The sequence below is a fragment of the Leopardus geoffroyi genome, chromosome A3, assembly GCF_018350155.1.
Source record: "Leopardus geoffroyi isolate Oge1 chromosome A3, O.geoffroyi_Oge1_pat1.0, whole genome shotgun sequence".
Taxonomy (NCBI): Eukaryota; Metazoa; Chordata; class Mammalia; order Carnivora; family Felidae; genus Leopardus; species Leopardus geoffroyi.
In genome coordinates, this window is record NC_059336.1 from 23,412,444 (window position 1) to 23,429,474 (window position 17,031).

General features: G+C 40.2%; 1 protein-coding gene across 6 annotated transcripts in view; it reads right to left on the reverse strand.

Moving 5' to 3' along the window:
* PHF20 (PHD finger protein 20) overlaps window positions 1-17,031 on the reverse strand; it is a 171,636-nt gene that overhangs the window by 44,395 nt on the left and 110,210 nt on the right. For all 6 annotated transcript variants that reach the window (XM_045444764.1, XM_045444765.1, XM_045444762.1 and 3 more), the window contains one exon: window positions 2,381-2,659. In XM_045444764.1, the coding sequence (XP_045300720.1) occupies window positions 2,381-2,659 (279 nt within the window). The remainder of the gene's footprint in view (window positions 1-2,380; window positions 2,660-17,031) is intronic.

The following is a 17,031-nucleotide window of genomic DNA, read 5'->3' on the forward strand; positions in this document are numbered from 1 at the left end:
GGTGCCTCAGTCAGTTAAGCCTCTAACTCTTGATTTGGGCTCAGGTCATGATCTCATGGTTCATGAGATCGATCCCCAGAGCAGACTCTGTGGTGAGACTGCACAGCCTGCTTGGGATTCTCTCTCCTTCTCTCGCTGCCCCTCCCCACCTCAAATAAAGAAATTTAAAAAAAAAAAAAAAAAAAAAAACTTCAAAAAAGAAGACATTTCTATACCAACTTAATGCTGAAATGATAGCATTTTGGATATAGTAAATTAATAAAATACATTAAGAATGATTTCATCTGTTTCCTTTGACATTTTAAAATGTGGCTATTAGGAGCGCCTGGGTGGCTCAGTCAGTTGAGCATTTGATCTTGCAGTCTGAGAGTTCGACTCCCACATTGGGCTCGTTGCTGTCAGTGTGGAGCCCATTTCAGATCCTCTGTCCCCCTGTCTCTCTGCCCCTCCCCCATGCTCTCTCTCTCAAAAATAAACATTTAAAAAAAATAAAAATTAAAAATTAAATAATAAAATAAAATGTGGCTATTAGAAAAAGTTACATGTGGTTCACATTATACTTTTAATAAATAATGCATCGTATATGACTAAAAGATTCTACCTTGACCTTCACTCTCTAAATCTTCAAAACATGGCTGAGGACTGATCTCTCACAGGGTCAGAGATCACCTTAGTTGACACAGCCCTGCCCCATTGTCCTGAAACCTGATTTCATACTTTCTTGGGAATACTGTCACATGTCCTAGGAGTTCCACATATCATTTAATACCTAGGTATTATATCAGCCAGCAATATACAATGATGTTACAATTTCAGGTAAAAAGAAGCTGGAGGGCTTGTAGAATTTACTGGAAATTCATTAAAAAGGCTTCTGCGGGCATGTGGCTCAGTCAGTAGAGCATGTGACTATTGATTTTGGGGTCATGAGTTTGAGCCCCACGTTGGGCATAGAGATTACTTTAAAAAAAATGGGGCGCCTGGGTGGCTCAGTCGGTTAAGCACCTGACTTCGGCTCAGGTCATGATCTTGCAGTTTGTAAGTTCGAGCCCTGCATCGGGCTCTGTGCTGACAGCTCAGAGCCTGGAGCCTGCTTTGGATTCTGTGTCTCCCTCTCTCTCTGCCCCTCCCCACCTCCTCTCTCTCTCAAAAATAAATAAAAAACATTAAAAAAAATTTTTTTTAATAAATAAAAGGTGAGGGGGGTGGTGCTGGCTGGCTCAGTCTGTTAACCGTCCAACTTCGGCTCAGGTCATGACCTTGCGGTTAGTAAGTTCGAGCCCCACATTGGGCTGAGCTGACAGCTCAGAGCCTGGAGCCTACTTCGGATTCTGTGTCTCCCTCTCTCTCTGCCCCCCCCCCCGCCCCCACTCGCACTCTGTCTCTCAAAAATAAACATTAAACAAAATTTAAAAATTTTAAAAAGTCTTCTGAAATTCCCCCAGAAATTTGTAATTTTTCAATCTCTTAAGTTTTAGAAAAAATCTCCAGGGGCACCTGGTTGGCATATGGTGGAGCATGCAACTGTCAATCTCAGAGTTGTGAGTTTGAAACCCATACTGGCTAGAGATTACTTAGATGAAAGGGAAGGAAGGAAAGAAGGAAGGAAGGAAGGAAGGAAGGAAGGAAGGAAGGAAGGAAGGAAGGAAGGAAGGAAGGAAGGAAGGAAGGAAGGAAAGGAGGGAGGGAAAGAGAGGAGGGAGGGAGGAAGAAGGAAGGAAAGAAAGGAAGGAAAGGAAGGAAAGGAAGGGAAGGAAGGAAGGAAGGAAGGAAGGAAGGAAGGAAGGAAGGAAGGAAGGAAAGGAGGGAAGGGAAGAAGGGAGGAAGGCGGGAAGGAAGGAAAGGCCACCAAAAAGGTTCTTTGTACTAAGACATGAAGACGAGACTTTGTGGTAATCGTTACTACCTCCATTACAATTTTTTTGTTTTGGGGTTTTTTGTTTTGTTTTTGTTTTTTGTTTTTTTTTTTTGAGAAAGAGCATGCACGTGCAACTGAGCGAGAGGCAGAGAGAGAGAGAGAGAGAGAGAGAGAGAATCCCACAAGAGGCAGAGAGAGAGAGAAGAGGGCCTCACCTGAAGCAGGGCACAAGCTCACCCAATGTGGGACTCAAACTCACGAACCATGAGATCATGACCTGAGTCCAAGTCAGGTGCTCGATGACAGAGCCCCCAGGTGCCCCCACTACTGTAGTTCTCGTTCCTCCAGGAGGGTCACAGCCCTTCGATGTAATTCCTGAGGATCACTTGTCAGTTTTCATCTTTTAAGATTCAATTGGACCAAACCAACTTAACACCTTCTTCTGTGTCAGAAATGCAAGCAGTGTGACCTGAGCAACAGAGAGTACTCTATAATATAGATACAACGTAGAACCAAAATACTTACTTGGGGAACTGGCAGAGACCCGCTTCCTGGTCAGGCTCTCCTGGCTGGCCTTGTCTGAAGCTGAAGAGCCCCTCGTTTGGACCTGCCTCTTTCCTGGGTTCTCATCTGGCTCTGGTGACTTCTCCATCCCGTGGAAATACTTCATGTGATAGTGCAACAGTTTGGCCTTGCGGAAAAATTTTAAACAATCCACAACCTTGCACCTGAACTTGTGATCTAGGTCGACAGCTGGGGCTTTACATGTCACAAAATCATCTGTTTTCTTAAAAGTATTTGTTACTGAAAAACAGAACAGAAACAAAAACAAAGATTCCTCGTGCTTATCCTACTTATGACAATACATGCATTACACACGGCAACAAAAAGTGAAAGAGCAGAAAGCATATGGAGACAGAGACATCAGGCAGCCATCACCTCCCCAGATTACTGTTTGGAAAGAAAGGATACAACTTCAGGATAAATAACAGACACTCAACCAAGATTCATCTTCTGAATGAGAAGATCAACATGTTTTTGTTTGCTTATTAGATCGCTTCTCGGCCTTTTGGCTAAGATCAAGTGTTTGCTTATTAGGCAGCCACACAAGTTCTCAAGGTTGTAGACTGTAGGGAAAGAACAGGAAAAATCCTTAAAAAAAAAAAAAAAATCAGAAACCCAACCCACCAATACTTAATACTCTTGACTTAGAACAGATTCAAACTTACTACGATCCTAATACTTGTGTGTGTGGACAAAACTAGGGAATATTCTGGTGGGATCTTTTTATAAAACCAAAGGGATCTCACAATGATTTTTGTACAAAGACAGTGTAACTGTTACAAAAGTTTTTGATATTTTGCTACTATGTACTTTGTTTGAACAAAGGGACTCAGTAAGAAAAAAAAAAGATAACCAAATGAGTGGAGCTGAAAGGCATGAGGAGAACTCAGGAGGACTCCATGATCAAATTTAAAGAGGCAAAAACAGTTTGAAATGCACCCTCTGCCCCAAAAAACAAACAGAAGGCAAAAATTTGCCATGTGTCAATGACAAAAAATAAAGCTGTAACAAGAAATTCATGTGTGTTGGAAACAGTTTATTGAAGACTCCTTTCATAATGCCTTCACCCCAATGAGAGTAATCCCCTTAAATTCAAATTTTCCTACACTCTTGATTAGGTCACCCAAGAATATCCTAAAAAGACTTTTCTTGGGTGAATCAAATATTTCCCAAATACAATGATACAATTTCCATTAGAAGCAGATAGCATACTGAACCTTTGGTAAATATTAGGATTACATTTTCAAATACCATTCCACAATCAGAAGAAATAAAATTCTTAAACTCAATCTAAATCAAGTCAACATTTCCAAATCAGCACTAGGGTAAGATTACAAAACTGGTACGTTTGATGATCTGATGGATGCCACTATACGGGCATTTTAAACAAGTTAAAAAAAAAAATACACATACACACACACATCCTAAAGCAGAATGCCTTAAAATCACTTTCTATCTATGACAAGAGATAAAAGAAAGAGGTTCAAATCAATAAGATGCAGTTAAGAGAAGAAAACTAACATGAAACCAAATGGAATACATACTTAGAAACATGGGTGTACTGAAAAAGCATGTCAGTGGAGAAATTCAAAACTCAAACCTCCAGGGGCACCTGAGTAGCTCAGTTGGTTAAGCGTCTGACTCTTGATTTCAGCTCAGGTCATGATCTCAGGGTGGTGAGATTGAGCCCCACATTGGGCTCCACACTAAGCAAGGAGCCTAAGATTCTCTCTCCCTCTCCCTCTGCCCCTCCCACCGCTCACACACACTCATTCTAAAAACAACAACAAAAACCACCTCAAACCTCCAATACATCCTAAAATTATTTCTTAAATTACAAGTGGTTTCTCTGGAATTTCCTCCTCTTGAGCCTATTAAGCTGAACCATATGAATTTGCCATTTTTATAGATTAATAAAGTTAAATATTGGCTATTTCATATGGTTCAACCTAATAATTCCTTTTCCATTTTGACGGTCTCCAAAATCACTGCAGACAACCCCACTAACCATCATATGAATAAGGTAAGGTCCAACGTCAGAGAGCATCAACACCACCTGCCATCTGAGAACTACAGCAGTCAAGCTCAGCTATAGTAAACTCATGCATCCTTTGGCTTGTGTTTGTAAGCTGTGGTTATTGTGATAAGTTGACTTATAATGGAAAAGAACAATGTCAAAATACAAACATCTTTGAGTTAAAAAAAATATATATTAAGGGTTGAAAATAATGAGAACTCCAAACCAATTCCATGAAAAATTACCATTCTCTCTATTCAAACACACTGGACCTTTGTGTACACACCACTGGACATTTGCATAAGGAAAAGACAGGACAGTGGCTAAAAGTGTGGGCTCTGCAGCTGGACAGCCTGGTTCAAATCCTGACTCCTTTACTTACTCCTCCTGCCTCTGCTTCCTCTAGTGCAGGGTGGCGAGATTAAGGGTAACTCCTTCACAGAGCTGTGAGACTTAAATGAATTATATGCAAAGATCCTAGAAAAATGTCTGGCATATACTAAGTGCTCAATAAATATTGGTCCTTACTATTATATGGTATAATTTTAGACTTATAAACAAATGGGACTTATGAACAGCTTTTCAGGAATTAACCTGCTCATAAGCAGGACAGAAGTCCACACCATTCTCAACCTCACTGAACACTCATGCTAGCGGCAATATGGCATAATGGAATCAGCTCAACTTTAAATTCCAGCTCTTTCATTAGCTGTATAAATAAATTGTACATATTTTTCAAACTATTTCGGATTTGGTTTCTCATCTATGAAAGGGAATATATACCACCTATTTCAAAGAGATGAGAGAAGGCTGTAACATATATATATATGTGCTTGGCACAAAGCAGTTCATTTCAAATATTAAATACATCTTGGTAAACAAGCTTATGTCATTTATGGAATGAGGCTGGAGACAGCAATTATAATTACCAACCAAAGTGAAAACAGCACTCATAAGCTCTGGCTGAGAACATATTACTCTGTAAGCACTCCCATTTTTCTGCATCCTTCTACAAATGTGAAATCCAAATGAACCACAAGATTCCTAGTCTGGCCACTCAGTAGGATTATTACCCCCACCTTTCAGAACATCTTACTTTTACAAGCATAGACAAAGGGTTTTTGGTTTTGTTTTTTTAAATAGTCACATTACATGGTGCTGGAAAGTACCAGCTTAGTCCACCAAAATCCTGAACTATGTGCTGTCTGCCTTTTTTTTTTTTTTTTTTAAGTTTATTTTGAGAGAGAAAGAGTACACTAGTGGGGAAGGAGCAGAGAGAGAGAGGGAGAGCGAGAATCCCAACCAGGCTCCACTGCCAGCACAAAGCCCAACATGGGGCTCAATCCCACGAACCATGAAATCATGACCTGAGCCGAGACGAAGAGTCAGCCACTTAACCAATTGAGCTATCAGGCATCCCTGTTTTGTCTGCCTTTTTAAAACACTAATTGAAGTGCATTTCCATTTTCCTCAAATAGTTTTGTCAAACTACATGTTGGAAGTTACACACTTATCCCGAACAAACTCCATCAGATTATTTTAATCCAAGAATTTTGTAACTCTTGATGCTGTAATTCTATACATTTAGGTCTTTTTTTTTTAACAAGAGAGAGAGAGAGAGAGAGGGAGAGAGAGCGAGCGAGCATGAGTGGAAGTGAGGGGCAGAGGGAGAGAGAGACAGTATCTTACTCAGGCTCCATGCTCAGAATGGAGTCCAACATGGGGCTCAATCTCACTACCCCAGGATCATGACCTGAGCAAAAGTCAGGAGTCGGATGCTCGACTGACTAAACGATCCAGGTGCCCTATATCCTAGTTTTTGCATAGGACAGGAAACACAAGCCCTCTGTATGCACAATGAAAGTTGCCAGTTCAGCCAGGATAGGTCACATGGTTCTCTGTTTGGCACACCTCTCTCCCATGCAAATCAAGCCCTGCTCATCCTTCAATTGCCACCTACTTACATAAAGCTTTTGCCTTGGCCTCTCAGCAGAAAAGATTTTATCCTGCTTTCTCTGAATTCCCATAAGTACTTTATGGAAAATAAATCTTGTGGTATCTATCCCTTTCTATCTCTATTAAAGGTGGTTTTGCCTTCTTTATTCTAAAATGTTGAAATGGGGGACAGGTTCCATTCTTTACTTCTCCTATGATACTTACCTTAGTGTATCACAACATTAAACAAGAGAGCTGGCCTCTCTTAAGACCATTTCCTCACCAAATGGGAAGAAAAATACTTATTTCACAAGGCCCCTACATGTTTCCCTGAAAACCCATTATTAACTACAGCAAGTTACTTGAACATTAGTTGTCATCATGGTTATCACTGACCTTATAGCTGTCTGTTTAAAACAATCAAAGTTACCGGTGGTGTGTACACAAGGATCCCAGCCAGGAAGCCATGTATCAGTGGCACAACCTGAGAAATTTTAACATCCAACTGCCCTTTATTAATCAAACACTGAAGTGTTAATGTTAATAAAAGCACAAAAGAAACAGTAAAATGATACACCCAGCAAAATGTTTTACATTTTCAAAGAATTTAATATTAGAATATGCACAGTATGACTATGCTAAAGAAAACCCACAAGAGAAATACGATCAAAACAAAACATTATGCACAGAAATATTATATACAATATTATAATATAAGTAATGGCAACCTTTTGGTTATGAGACTTCAAGTAAAAAGAACTGTTTTCTACTTTTCCATGCTGGCTAATAAGGTATAATAGCCATTACTGTCCTCACAATAGAAAGAATAACACAGTGTTTTCATATTTCTGTATTATACTACTCCCCAGAACAGTGTTCCTGTAACCAAAGAAACATGGTGCTGGAAGCATGGTCTAGAACCAGGAGAGCAGCTGGCTGCCCTAAGGGCCCACTGGGCCACAATCTGCATGGATCCCACGTCTCACACAGGTGTGTAACCTGGGTCCCAATAGGACTTTATTTGGAACATATGTCACTGATGGCACCAGCCAGCTAAGTGACATCATCCACTCTGGGAAACTAGAGTTTTTTGTCAACATTGGGAGCAGTTACCAGGAGACAAAAAGCAGAGAATATGTAAATTAAATCCTCCAGGGAGCCGGATTCAAAAGCTACCCTCTGGGTAGTGGGTAAATCACTGGAACCAAGTTACTCCAGTTTTTTAAGGAAATGGTATGGAAATCAGTATTTCCAAGTGGTTACCGGTATTATCGTTTAAATGGTCTGTGCTCTTCCTCATGTTTAATAGATTTCTGTTTGAAGAAATCAAGGCAAAGCACAGAACTCTCCCCTGGGCTCCCAGCCTCAAAAATCTCAAGAGTCACTCTTGGCTCTTGCCTCTTGCCTCTCTCAAAATTACTTCTATACATTGCTATGCAGAGAAAAATGGTCCACAGAATTTGAATTTGCTTTTAAGAATGGTAACTCTTAAGGACGATTTCCTTTACTTTTGGGAGGAAAATAAATTACAAAATTTATCCTAATAATCCCTGCCTCCAAGTATTCACATCCAAGTGTAATCCTTTTCCCTTGAGTGTGGGCAGAACCTGTAACTTGCCTCTAATAGAATAAGCAAAATCACTTTTGTGATTATATTATGTAATATTTAACATGTACTTTACTAGTAGGTATTCTCCTTTGAAGTCCTGATGAAACAAGCTGCTATGTTGTGAGCTACTCTCCAGAGAAGACAAGTAACTTGTAACTGAGAGTGCCAGCAAGAACGTGGCCTTGAATGACGGCCCACAACGACGGCCCACAACGAATTGAATGCTGCCAACAACCATGTAAGCCTGGAAGCAAATCTTTCTCCAGTAGAGTTTTCAGATGAGAATGCAGCCCTGGTCAACCCCTTGACCGCAGTCTTGCAGAGGACCCAGGTAAATTCTGCCTGGACTCCTCATCCACAGAAACTATGAGAAAATAAATGTGTTGTTTTAAACCACTATGTATGTGGTAACATGGTTACACAGTGACAGATAATCCAGAATAGGATCAGAAGCCCTCTCATTTTCTATATACTTGAGTAAAGCTTTATACTTTCCCTTTTATGATAAGCATACATTAATCTTAAACTTAAAAAAGTTTTTAAACTATGTTTTCTGAAACATGGCTTAGAAATAATATCCTGTTTAACCCTTTTTTAAACACTCCCATTGCTAGTTCCTCAATCCTCACATTTAGAAGATTATGATGGTGATATTTAGTCTTGTTGACCATACTCAATCTGGCATTCCAAGCCCATGTCAATCTAAATACCATCTTGCTTTCCAAATTCATCTCCCATTAATAATGCACCATGAGGCCTTAGTAGCTGCCCAGCCAACTGCTGGCCCCAACAACTGCTTCATGCTCTCATGGCTCATACCTCCACTCAGGCTTTGCCCTCTCCCTGCCATCCCTCGCAGGCTTGGCCAAGTACTCAATTCTATCCAAACTCAGCTCACTCCATGAGCAGGAAGGTGTCCAGATGGCCCTGGCTCTCAAGGACCACATGCCATCAACTCCTGGCACAAATGACTACCTGATGCACCCCATCTTTGGCACTTCAGATCTGTTCCTATATCCTATCCTTTATGACTTCTCCGGCCAAAGAATAAGGGCCATTTCTATTGTCTTGTATATGTACCCTCAGCACCATGCCCCAATACAGTTGGTATTTTTACTAGCAATGACACCATGTGATCCCAATAGTTTAATAATTTTTTGACATGTACTTCAAATACTATAATGGGTAAAACATTTTTCAGGTCTGTGAAGGAATAATTTTATCAGCTCTGAAGCAACAAAAGGCAATCAAAAAGAAACATGAACAGATGTAAATATTCACAGCAAGTCCAGTCAAATGCATCAAATAAAAAAACAAAAATGTCCTTAATTAGAAAAACAGTTAAATAAATTATGGGAAGTCTGCATTATGTAATTCTAATCAGCTATTTAAAAGAATGAGGCAGCTCTGTATTTACTGATATAGATAATTTCAAGATATACTAAGTGAAAACAGAAAGTTGCCTAGTCCAGGGGCACCTGGGTGGCTCAGCCGGTTAAGGGTCTGATTTGGCTCAGGTCATAATCTCATAGCTCATGAATTTGAGCCCTGCATCAGGCTCTGTGCTGATAGCTCAGAGCCTGAATCCTGCTTCAGATTCTGTGTGTCTCTGTCTTTCTTTGTCCCTCCCCCAGTCACACTCTGTCTCTCGCAAAACTAAACATTAAAAAAAAAAAAAAAATTTATCCCTAAGGATTAAAAAAAAAAAAAAAGTTGCCCAGTCCATACCATAGTGTATGACCCTACGTATGGTGACAAGTGGGGAAAAAAGATATTATAAAAATGCATATATAAAAATGCAGGGGGTTGCCTGGCTGGCTCAATCGGGGGAGCATGCAACTCTTGATATCAAGGTTCTGAGTTTGAGCCCCACATGGGGTATAGAGATTACTTAAAAATAAAATATTTTAAAAAAATAAAAATAAAATCATTTTTTAAAAAGTGCTCACAGAATGACGAAGATACAGGAACCAGTCTGAAAGGCTCCCACTGGCCAAATCTGGAACAGTGGTGGGTATTAAAATAATGACAGACACAGATTATAACCCACAGAAGAAAGTAAGAATCCATGAGTCCATGTAGATACAAATAAAGAAAGAGGGAAAAGCTCTTCATAATAAAAAAATACAACCAGTAAAATGTAGAAGAAATTATTAAAATTAGAAATCACCAGTTGGCAGCCATTACAGTAAAAATTGTTTCAGACAGGGGCACCTGGGTGGCTCAAGTCATGATCATGGTTTGTGGGTTCCAGCCCCACGTCAGGTTCTGTGCTAACAGCTCGGAGCCTGGGGCCTGCTTCAGATTCTGTCTCTCTCTGCCCCTCCCCCACTCACACTCTGTCTCTCTCTCTCCAAAAATAAATAAACATTATAAAAAAAATTTTTTTAAATTTGTTTCAGACAAGAAATACCAGGATGCCTGGGTGGCTCAGTAGGTTAAGCATCTGACTTCAGGTCATGATCTCACAGTCCGTGAGTTCAAGCTCTGCATCAGGCTTTGTGCTGACAGCTCGGAGCCTGGAGCCTGCTTCAGATTCTGTATCTCCCTCTCTCTCTACCCCTCCCCTGCTTGTACTCTGTCTCTCTCTCTCTCTCTCTCTTTCTCTCTCAAAAATTTAAAAAAAAAAAAAAAATTAAAAAAAAATTAAGAAAATAAAAAATACTAACAGATGCTAAAATAATAGGTGAATGTTTCATGGAGAAACAAAATATTTATATAGCCTCAAAATAACCTCTCACAAGAAACTTATTAATTATAAAGGGAAAAATAATAGCTTTACAGAACAGATAAAACCCTAGCCAAGTGATCAAAGTTAACATCACCAATAAATGGGACAAACAGGTATCATGTGCCTCTTGATAGAATGCACTTAAAAAGAACATATCACTTACATGGTATTTCTTCTAAAAGTCAATAACCTAAAGCTAATCCTGAGGATAGAGCAGAAAACACCAAATTAAGGGACATCATATCCTTTAGAAATGTCAAGTTCATGAAAGACAAAGAAAGACTGAAGAATTGGGCACAGGTCATGATCTCACAGCTCGTTGAGTTCGAGCCCCACATCGGGCTCTGTGTGGACAGCTCAGAGCCTGGAGCCTGATTCAATTCTGCGTCTCCCTCTATCTCTGCCCCTAACCCACTCGAAACCTGTCTCTGTCTCTCTCAAAAATAAATAAACATTAAAAAAAAAATAAGAAGAAAGACTGAAGAATTATTTCAGATGAAAGGGGACTAAAGAAACATGATGATGAAATCCAATGTATCATCCTGGATTGGATCCTGGTCAGAAAAAAGTTTTTCCCACTTTTGCCATAATGGACATTATTGGAACTGAGGAAGTTTGAATAAGGTCCTTATTTTGATAATCACACTGCAGTAATATAGGAGAATGTTCTTGTTTTTAGCAAATATGCACTGGAGTATTTAGGGGTAAAATTCAGCAACTTATGGCAAGACAACTCAGAAAAAAATACTTTTAAAAAATAATAAAGCAAACACAGCAAATTGCTAACTAGTGGGGAATCAGGTTGAAGACATATAGGAATTTTTTGTACTAATTTTCCAACTTTTTTTAAAAGTTTCTTTATTTATTTTGAGAGAGAGAGTTGGGGAGGGACAGAGAGAAGGAGAGAGAGAGAATCCCAAGCAGGCTCACCGCTGTCAGTGAAGAGCCTGATACGGGGCTCAACCCCACAAACAGTGAGATCATGACCTGAGCCGAAATCAAGAGTTGGACGCTTAACCAACTGAACCACCCAGGTGCCCCTCCAACTTTTTTACAAGTTGAAATAACTTGAAATTATTTTAAAGTAAAAACTTGCTAAAAATATATGCAGAGGGGCGCCTGAGTGGCTCAATCAGCTAAGCGTCCAACTTCAGCTCAGGTCATAACCTCACAGTTCATCAGTTCGAGCCCCACATTGGGCTCTCTGCTGTCAGCACAAAAAGCCTGCTTTGGATCTTCCTTCTCCCTCTCTCTCTGTTCCTCCCCCACTTGCTCTCTCTGTTTCTAATTCTCTTCCAAAAATAGACAAATATATATCTACAGACGGGCACCTGGCTGGCTCAGTTGGAACTCTCGATCTTGGAGTTGTGAGTTCAAGCCCCATGTTAGAGACAGAGTTTATTTAATTAAAAAAAAATTAATATATGCAGAAAAAATCTATATACACAGGAAAACTACTCTGAGGCCACAGAATAGCTAAGTGTGGGAGGAAAACCACCCCACCAAGGCTATCCCCTAGGTGCAAACCTCTGCACTCAGTGCTCACAAAAATCACTGAGCATTTATTCCACAAGATGGCAGAGTTGCCCCAAATGCCAGAGCTGTGTCTGGAGCTGATAATGCCTCTCTGGACTAGAGGTGTGCTGCCTTCCTTGGCTCCTCCTCCTGCTGTTCAAGAGCTTCCCTCACACAGATTTCCTAGATTGTGACTCCGTCCCAGGCTAGAAATTCTAAGATTGGCACCAGCTCAGGACACGATCACTAAATAGTGACTAATGTGACAGCATCCTGACCTCAAGGGACCCTGTTGGATGTTTCTGACGATGATACCGCCCTCCTTCCTGCTTACTTACATAATACATTCCTGATGAATGAGTCCTCAACAAAACTCTCTCTCTCCCAGCCATCTTTCTAGATCATCCTGTACTCACCACTAAGTCCATGTTCCAAAAGAAACACCAGAAACATCATTCCATTTCCAGATCAACACATCTTCCTCCCTCAAATTAAAGAATTCCAAAAGCACCATCCTGTCTGGAGTACTGTCATCACTTGTACCACACACTCTTCTTCAAACCTGGCCACCCTACTACGCCTCTTAAAGTATACACACTACTTTAACAAGTACCTTCAAGAGCTGTGGGAATCTTGTGTCACATACTACGCAACTTCTCTAAAGACAGGGACTATGTTCACTTCTCAATTTATATAGCACCCAACATCTCATCAGAGGGCTTTAGGCACTCAGTTGGAAAATGGGAGTCAGACTTTATCACCAGCAAGTAGGAAATGTGCAACTGTGGCTAAGTCACTCCTTTTGCCAAGTATTAGGCTCTTTGCCCATAAAACAGAATTAGTAGTGAAAAATTAGAAAGAGTTTAAATATTTTTCAGGAGGAGATAGTTAAATAAATCATGGAATACCCATACAATAAAATAAATTATATGTAATTGTGAAAGGAGATAAGAACTGATGTGGAAAAATACCATAAATGAAAATGGCAAGCCATCAAATAGTATAAGAATATGATTCCATTATTGTGTTTTTTAAAACTTATCCCTATACATGTATGTTTGTATATGCACCAGAACCATGTCTGGAAGGATGGAAGGCCGGCCATACACCAAATTGTACCATGGCTCCTTCAAGAGTGAGAATGCTATCCATATAAAGGAGGACATTTCACTTGTTTTCTTTTTTTTTTTTTTTTTTTTTTTTTTTTTGAGAGAGAGAGAGCGCGCGCGCGCGCGAGCGGGGGAGGCAGGGGGAGGAGACAGAGGATCTCTTCTGTCAGCACAGAGCCCGATGCAGGGCTTGAACTCACAAGCCGTGAGATCATGACCTGAGCCAAAGTTGGACACGCAACCAACTGAGCCACCCAGGCACCCCTACTGAATACCTTTTATACTTGACCAGAGCAAACAGATCCATTGGAAGACTTATTTCTTCAATTAAGTAGTAATATTTAATTAATTGGATCATTCATTCCATTACCTCAAGTAATTCAAGTCAATTACTTGAGCATTTCTTAGGTACCAAAACTTTGAGAGGAAGAAAGGAAAGCTGGAGGAGGTTAGGAAAACACAAAGTTATATAACAGATTTCTTTGACCTCAGGGAGGCACTTCTAGGAACGGATTGTCCTCGATACTCCCAGTTGATAAATGATGAATAGCATTATTGATTGATTGCCCAGCTTAAATATTTCTAGATCTGCCATAATGTTGAAAACTCTTTTTCAAAACAAAATTTCAAGTAAGTCCTTTTTTTTTTAAAAGATTCTTTTCTCTTGTGCTCATGAGTGGGGGAGGGGCAGGGAGAGAGAGACTGAAGCAGGCTCTGTGCTGACAGCAGAGAGCCCGACGCGGGGCTCAAACTCACGAACTGCGAAATCATTACTGAACCAAAACTGGATGCTTAACTGACTGGGTCACCCAAATGCCCCCAAGTAAGTCCTAATTTTTGATGCAGTGGTTCTTTTTTTAAAGATTCCTGTTGGATACGGGGATGAAAAAAATCAACATATATGAACAGATAAAAAATCTGTTTTGAAAATTAATGTGAAAAGGCATTTTATTTTGTTTTCTAATGTATTTAACTAAATCACTTCAGTTATTTATTAATTTTTTTATTGAAAAACATAGCAAGAACAAAAGGTCATCCCAGACTGTGTGGACTTAGTATAACCATCACTTTTGAGTAATGAGGAGACAGCAAGTTTTTCTTAATGTTGACTTTTAAAATGAAATGTGATTTCTTACAATCAGAACACTAATTCTTTATGAGAATTAGTTCTTGATGAATTTTTATAACTACTCTGAATTAAGGCAGCTGGGACTCTTTTAAAAAATTATTTTAGGGGTGCCTGGGTGACTCAGTCGGTTGAGTGTCTAACTCTTGGTCTTGGCTCAGGTCGTGACCCCAGGGTCATGGGATCGAGCCCCATGTCAGGCACCACGCTTAGCGTGGAGCCTGCTTGGGATTCTCTCTCTCTCTCTCTCTCTCTCTCTCTCTCTCTCTTCCCCTCTCCTTCTCTCTCTCCTTCTCTCTCTATATCCCTCTGTCTCCCCGCCTCCTCTCCTTCCCTCTGTCTCTCTCCCCCACGTGTGCATGCTCTTACTCTCTAAAATAAAAATTTTTTTAATAAAAAATTATTTTATAAAGAGTCATTTTGCAGATTTTCCCCCCATAAGTGTCAAAAATAATACATGCCAGGAGAAATTAAAACCAAGTAAAAGAAAACAAAAGTGAGGGGTGCCTAGGTGGCTCAGTCGGTTAAGCATCCAAATCTTGGTTTCAGCCCAGGTCATGATCTCACGGTTGGGGTTCGAGCCCCGCATCTGGCTCTCTTCTGTCAGCACAGAGCCTGCTTTGGATTCTGTGTCTCCTTCTCTCTCTGCCCCTCCCCCAGTTTGCACTCTGTCTCTGTCTCCCTCTCAAAAATAAACAAACATTTAAAAAAATAAAAAAATAAAAAAAAGATGTTCACTAAAAGTGTGCAAAACGAAAGCCGACAGATAAGAGCATACCTGCTGTGCTTGAAGGACAGCAAGAAGGCCATGTAGCTGCAGCAAAGTCAGCAGAAAGGAGAGAGTGAAGAGAGGTAACAGGTGACCAGAAGAAGCAGGGTCACTACAGGCCAATGTAAGGACTTGTGGCATGCATGAACAAATACCAACATTTCTGGACAGTGCAAGACATGAATGCTAGCTTTATTATTCTTATTCTCTTCTGGATTTCTTTTCTAATTTATGAATATAAAAAAACCAAGTTCCCAAAAAGAGTATACTGAATGAAGACAAGATCACTTCCATAAATAAGGTAAAAGGTACCAACAAAATCCTTGGTGAAGTTCGAATAAGGTCCTGATTTTGAGAATTGTATCATGGTATTGTAAGAAATACACACCAAAGTATTTAGGAGCAGAATTCTGCAACTTATTTTCAAACAATTCAGAAAAAATTCTTGGAAATAAGATAAGGCCAAAGAATACTAGCTAAGTAGGAGGAAAGCAACCTTACCAATACAGAGATCCAGGTGAACACTTGAGGGCTAGCCCCCTCTCTGAGAACAAGGCACTGTCAGTAGTTCCATCAACTCCTCAAAGCAACTGACCTCACTTTAGCAGCAACTAATCAGTTCAGCCTTAACCCAGTTCAGGAAGCCTGCAATTAAGTCAGAAAGCACACCTAACAGTTTCAGAAAAGGCTCTATGATTACACTGTTGATGTTGCTCTGCCTCCATCTCCAAATGCCTAATTGCTACCCATCCTTCAAGGCCCTGTGAAAGTACCACCTTCTTCCACCCCTGCCCCCAAACCACCAACCTAAATTTCACCTCTCCCCCAGAGTCAGATCCAAATAACATTTAACGAACACTAAGACCACAAGTGCCCCATTCATCTCTGTATACTCAACAGTTAGCAGAGCTCCTTGGGCATACAGTAAGGACTCAAGTCCTGAGTTCAATTTTCATGTGGCAAGCACATATTATTACTGCCAGTCTTCTCTCCCATAGTTTTAGGTATTTCTTATGATGCCACCTTACTTCCTGTATTACAGGCACCTGGAGCCTTATCAATGCCCCTGCACAGAAAGACCTAGGGCACTGACCAGATATCTCATTCATTTCTCTAACCTCAAAACAATGAATTCTCAACCAATTCTCCACCAAAACATGCCTGATGGCAAACCACAGACACAACTTTCCAAACTACAATGGCTATTACCCTATGACTCTTTTACTCAAGAAAACATAAGAGAACACAAGTGCACAAAAGCTAAACTATTGTGGGCATTAACTAAATTAAACCTGGTTAATTTACTTTTTTTTTAATTTTTTTTTAATGTTTATTTATTTTTGAGACAGAGAGAGACAGAGCATGAATGGGGGAGGGGCAGAGAAAGAGGGAGACGCAGAATCGGAAGCAGGCTCCAGGCTCTGAGCCATCAGCCCAGAGCCTGACGCGGGGCTCGAACTCACAAACCGTGAGATCGTGACCTGAGCTGAAGTCGGACGCTCAACCGAATGAGCCACCCAGGCGCCCCTAAACCTGGTTAATTTAAAAATAAGTCATCTGCAAAAACTACTATAGGCATTACTCTAAAACTTACCTGGTTAACTTACAAGTAAATCATTTGTAAACATTCGGTATTTTAGTGACAAATAACTTCCCACTCATTTTATAACTGACAACATATCAAGACTCCGGGGGTTAGAATCACTGACCTAAACCATGCAGCAAATATCCCATTTCTAACAGGTACATAGTTTAAAAAAAAAAAAAAAAAAGCTGAATAAGCCTATAACTTCTATTAGGT